The 5,710-nt window shown below is 49.1% G+C and overlaps 1 protein-coding gene across 1 annotated transcript in view; it reads right to left on the reverse strand.

Annotated features, from left to right (window-relative positions):
• Window positions 1-5,256, reverse strand: part of soat2 (sterol O-acyltransferase 2) — a 24,909-nt gene extending 19,653 nt beyond the window's left edge. The window contains exons 1-5 of the mRNA XM_061218823.1: window positions 5,229-5,256; window positions 3,981-4,118; window positions 3,408-3,457; window positions 2,146-2,291; window positions 577-630 (exon numbers count right to left, since the gene is read on the reverse strand). Coding sequence (XP_061074807.1) covers window positions 577-630; window positions 2,146-2,291; window positions 3,408-3,457; window positions 3,981-4,118; window positions 5,229-5,256 — 416 coding nt within the window. The remainder of the gene's footprint in view (window positions 1-576; window positions 631-2,145; window positions 2,292-3,407; window positions 3,458-3,980; window positions 4,119-5,228) is intronic.
• Window positions 5,257-5,710: the final 454 nt, after the last annotated feature.

Consider the following 5,710-nt stretch of genomic DNA (forward strand, 5'->3'; position numbering starts at 1 on the left):
ATTACGAAATTAACTATATTTCTGACCAATTTGTAAAGTTACTGGGAGGTCTTTTTGGTGTCTTGTCCACAGATACACAAACCATGATATCTTTTATTTTCTAAAGATGCCAGCCAGTGTTGGATGTACTGTAAGTTGAGTCAGACAGTGTTCATGTTGATTTTGCCTGAGCGATCACTTTAAGACCAGAACACCAGATCTCACTGCAGGTCAACCTCTGTTTCATTCTCCCCAAATGATTCTGCTTCATAATCTGATCTTCCATAGTACACAGGACTGTGCCTTCTGGTGTGACTGTTGGTGTGTGATCTGCTGAGATAATGTTCCACCCAGTGTTTGGTGTGGGGGTGTGGTTGTGGACTGGGGGTGGGAGGTGGGTGATTTCTGGGGGGTTTGATTTGATTTTGGACATCAAGTGTTATTTTAGGAACCCACCAAACTTTATTGCTTTTGGGGGGGGGAGGGGATCTAGTCTCTGTTGGAGAGTTCAGGTTTCTTTAAGGGGTTGAGCTTTCCTTAGCTCCCCTGTAATTCAAAAGCCCTGGTTCCACACTCAGCCCATGTTGACACACTCACTCCAGTATGGATCTTCGGTTCATGAACACCTTTCTGTCTTCCATTCTGTCGGTTCTAGAAACAAACAAAAAAGATGCAATAACTGCAATAACCTCCGGTAGAATTTCAGCTCATTATCATGCAGGTCACTCCAGAGATGGAACAGAAGAGACACTGTAATTGTTCTTACAATCTTGACTTACAAGTGCACCAACAAGTCAACTACTTAGAATGCAAGAGCATAAAAAATCAGTTAGTTTGAGATGCACTTGATCTATAAAGTCATGACTCTTCTGACCGTAATGTGACACTCATCCGACTACCAGCAGCGACTGACATCTGAAGTGACAGTTAGCTAGCTAGCTATCTTATAGCAGAAAAATGTATTTGTTATATGAATCTTTGGTGAACAAATAAACTCAGTGAGCTCTTTATTAGGTATTTATTAGACTTATTTTTTAGACTTATTTGGCTTCTGCTGCTGTAGCCTATCCACTGAGAGGTTTGACAAGTTGTGTGTTTTTAGATGCTCTTCTGCATACCACTGTTGAAATGTGTGGTTATTTGCGTTACTGCCACCTTTAAGTCAGCATTGACCATTCTGGCCTTTTCCCTCTGACTTCTCTTATTAACAACACGATTTTGCCTGCAGAACTGCTGCTCACTGGATGTTTTTAGTTTTTTGCACCATTTTCTGCAAACCCAAGAGACTGTTGTGCTTGAAAAATCACGAGATCAGCAGTTTCTGTTATGTTATGCTATGCTATGTTGTTATGGTATGTTATGTTATGTTATGTTATGTTATGTTGTTATCTCATGCTATATTTAGAACAGTGCCTTAACAGGGTGAATTGCCTAGAAGCTCGGCAGTTATGTAAGATCGTGATGGGCAGCACTGCTCTGTGAGTGAGGGACATCCTGTCGCCTGGTCTCTGTGAGTGAGGGACATCCTGTCACCTGGTCTCTGTGAGTGAGGCACATCCTGTCACCTGGCCTCTGTGAGTGAGGCACATCCTGTCACCTGGTCTCTGTGAGTGAGGCACATCCTGTCACCTGGTCTCTGTGAGTGAGGCACATCCTGTCACCTGGTCTCTCTGAGTGAGGCACATCCTGTCACCTGGTCTCTGTGAGTGAGGCACATCCTGTCACCTGGCCTCTGTGAGTGAGGCACATCCTGTCACCTGGTCTCTGTGAGTGAGGGACATCCTGTCACCTGGTCTCTGTGAGTGAGGGACATCCTGTCACCTGGTCTCTGTGAGTGAGGGACATCCTGTCACCTGGCCTCTGTGAGTGAGGCACATCCTGTCACCTGGTCTCTCTGAGTGAGGCACATCCTGTCACCTGGTCTCTGTGAGTGAGGCACATCCTGTCACCTGGTCTCTGTGAGTGAGGCACATCCTGTCACCTGGTCTCTGTGAGTGAGGGACATCCTGTCACCTGGTCTCTGTGAGTGAGGGACATCCTGTCACCTGGTCTCTGTGAGTGAGGCACATCCTGTCACCTGGTCTCTGTGAGTGAGGGACATCCTGTCACCTGGTCTCTGTGAGTGAGGCACATCCTGTCACCTGGTGTCAGGGATGGTTTCCTCACCTGGTGGATTTACCCTTGGCCAAGCCGTCGGCCCTGGCGATGGGGCGTGCCTGGCGGGGGTATGACTGCAGTGACTCAGAGATGGCCTTATCCAGAAGGTTGCTCACAGACGCCTGCATCTGTTCCAGAAGCTCTGCCTTCACCTGCTGCAGGGACATAGTCCCGGCAATAAAGAACAACTGATTAAATTGTTTGTTTAATTTCACAGGGTTTATTCTGTACCTGCTTCTCAGTTTGGTTAAAGAGAGTTTCTCTGAGGGCTCCCGAAAAGCACTTATACATCATACATCAGGACATCATTAAGTTTAGATTTAAATAAACAATTTCAAAATTCAGTCCTGGAGGTCCAGTATCTGCAGGTTTAGCTCCAGTCCTGGAGGGCCGCAGTGTCTGCAGGTTTAGCTCCAGTCCTGGAGGGCCGCAGTGTCTGCAGGTTTAGCTCCAGTCCTGGAGGGTCGCAGTGTCTGCAGGTCTAACTCCAGTCCTGGAGGGCCACAGTGTCTGCAGGTTTAACTCCAGTCCTGGAGGGTCGCAGTGTCTGCAGGTCTAACTCCAGTCCTGGAGGGCCACAGTGTCTGCAGGTTTAACTCCAGTCCTGGAGGGTCGCAGTGTCTGCAGGTCTAACTCCAGTCCTGGAGGGCCACAGTGTCTGCAGGTTTAACTCCAGTCCTGGAGGGCCGCAGTGTCTGCAGGTTTAACTCCAGTCCTGGAGGGCCGCAGTGTCTGCAGGTTTAATTCCAGTCCTGGAGGGCCGCAGTGTCTGCTGGTTTAACTCCAGTCCTGGAGGGCCACAGTGTCTGCAGGTTTAACTCCAGTCCTGGAGGGCCGCAGTGTCTGCAGGTTTAATTCCAGTCCTGGAGGGCCGCAGTGTCTGCAGGTTTAGCTCCAGTCCTGGAGGGCCGCAGTGTCTGCAGGTTTAACTCCAGTCCTGGAGGGCCGCAGTGTCTGCAGGTTTAACTCCTGTCCTGGAGGGCCGCAGTGTCTGCAGGTTTAACTCCAGTCCTGGGGGGCCGCAGTGTCTGCTGGTTTAGCTCCAGTCCTGGAGGGCCGCAGTGTCTGCAGGTTTAGCTCCAGTCCTGGAGGGCCACAGTATCTACAGTACAGGTTTTGTACAGCCAATTTAGGCCTTAGAAACCAGGTGTGACCAATCAGGTGTGACTTAAATGAAGCACCCAAGTGCTGAAACACAGCAAGAGCCCGCAGGCACTGCAGCTGTTTGTACGTGGAAACATCAGAAACAGACAGCTGTTCACATTCCCCACCTCTGTGTGTCTCTTCCATTGTATCAAATCATCTTCTTCTTGCTCAGCACCTGCACACACACACACACACACACACACACACACACACACACACTTGCACAAATTCACACACACATACACACACACACACACACACACTTGCACAAATTCACACACACATACACACACACAAATATTCACACAAACATACATGCCCAAATGCACACACACACAAGCACAAACACACACAAATGTTCACACACGCACACACACACAAATAGAGACGTGAAATACGTACAAAGCAAATGCCTATGGAATATTTCCCATCCCTGCATTATAATTTAGGGATGTGGTTCTTGAAAGGTAATCATAACTGATTTTAATGAAAATGATTTCTGGTTATTAGCCATTGAATGGAGCACTGGATGGTCATTGATTGGTTATTAGCCATTGAATGGAGCACTGGATGGTCATTGATTGGTTATTAGTCGTTGAATGGAGCACTGGATGTTCATTGATTGGTTATTAGTCATTGAATGGAGCACTGGATGTTCATTGATTGGTTCTCATCCATTGAAGGGAGGGCTAGTTCACCCTGTGTCTTGGGATCACTCTCTGAAGGCGGGGTGTTGCCACAGTGATCTTTGGCATCGACACGGTGCCGCACATTGTTGCCTTTGCCAACGGTTGCCATGGCATCTCTACGAGTGAGTCGCACACCACCTCTGAGATCTGCGGAGACAAACAGGAAGAAGAGGGCCGTAGAGAAGCGGCCAAAACCGGGCTTCACTTTTGAGGCTCATTCCTGAGAAACGTGTGCCCAGTGGCACCACTGCGGTCTCAGCCACCCTTTCAGTGTCAGTCAGTGGCAACAATACAATAAAAATATGAAGTCAATCTTTTTTTTCCCCACAGGAAAATGTAGTCACAATCAGTCACAAATGTAGTCTCCTCATGTGCAGAAATCGATTTTCTTCAAGTTATTGTGTTATTAGGACAACATAGTAATACTTTGTGGATGAAATCAGGGACAGTTTGCATCACATGGTTTAGTTGGTTGACCATTTCAGACCAGCTCCCAGCTTGACATTGTTTGACCAGCTCAACCTACTGTATGTTTTGAAACAGCTCAGACAAGCTACCAGCACTAGCTGGTTGAACAGCTCATACCCAGCTCATATCCAACTCATACCCAGCTCATACCCAGCTGGACCAGCTCATACCCAGCTCATACCCAGCTCATACCCAGCTGGACCAGCTCATATCCAGCTCATACCCAGCTGGACCAGCTCATATCCAGCTCATACCCAGCTGGACCAGCTCAAAGCCAGGTCATACCCAGCTCATACCCAGCTGGACCAGCTCATACCCAGGTCATACCCAGCTCATACCCAGGTGGACCAGCTCATATCCAGCTCATACCCAGCTCATACCCAGCTCATACCCAGCTCATATCCAGCTCATACCCAGCTGGACCAGCTCATACCCAGCTGGACCAGCTCATACCCAGCTGGATCAGCTCATATCCAGCTCATACCCAGCTGGACCAGCTTATATCCAGCTCATACCCAGCTGGACCAGCTCATAGCCAGGTCATACCCAGCTCATACCCAGCTGGACCAGCTCATACCCAGGTCATACCCAGCTCATACCCAGGTGGACCAGCTCATATCCAGCTCATACCCAGCTCATACCCAGCTCATACCCAGCTCATATCCAGCTCATACCCAGCTGGACCAGCTCATACCCAGCTCATACCCAGCTCATATCCAGCTCATACCCAGCTCATACCCAGCTGGACCAGCTCATACCCAGCTCATACCCAGCTGGAACAGCTCATACCCAGCTGGATCAGCTCATACCAGCTCATACCCAGCTCATACCCAGCTCATTCCCAGCTAGACCAGCTCATACCCAGCTGGACCAGCTTATACCCAGCTCATACTCAGCTCATTCCCAGCTAGACCAGCTCATATCCAGCTCATACCCAGCTGGACCAGCTCATACCCAGCTCATACCCAGCTCATATCCAGCTCATACCCAGCTGGACCAGCTCATACCCAGCTCATACCCAGCTCATACCCAGCTGGACCAGCTCATATCCAGCTCATACCCAGCTGGACCAGCTCATATCCAGCTCATATCCAGCTCATACCCAGCTGGACCAGCTCATACCCAGCTCATACCCAGCTCATACCCAGCTCATATCCAGGTCATACCCAGCTCATACCCAGCTGGACCAGCTCATACCCAGCTCATACCCAGCTCATACCCAGCTCATATCCAGCTCATACCCAGCTCATATCCAGCTCATACCCAGCTGG

This window comes from Conger conger, chromosome 14 (assembly GCF_963514075.1).
Source record: "Conger conger chromosome 14, fConCon1.1, whole genome shotgun sequence".
NCBI lineage: Eukaryota > Metazoa > Chordata > Actinopteri > Anguilliformes > Congridae > Conger > Conger conger.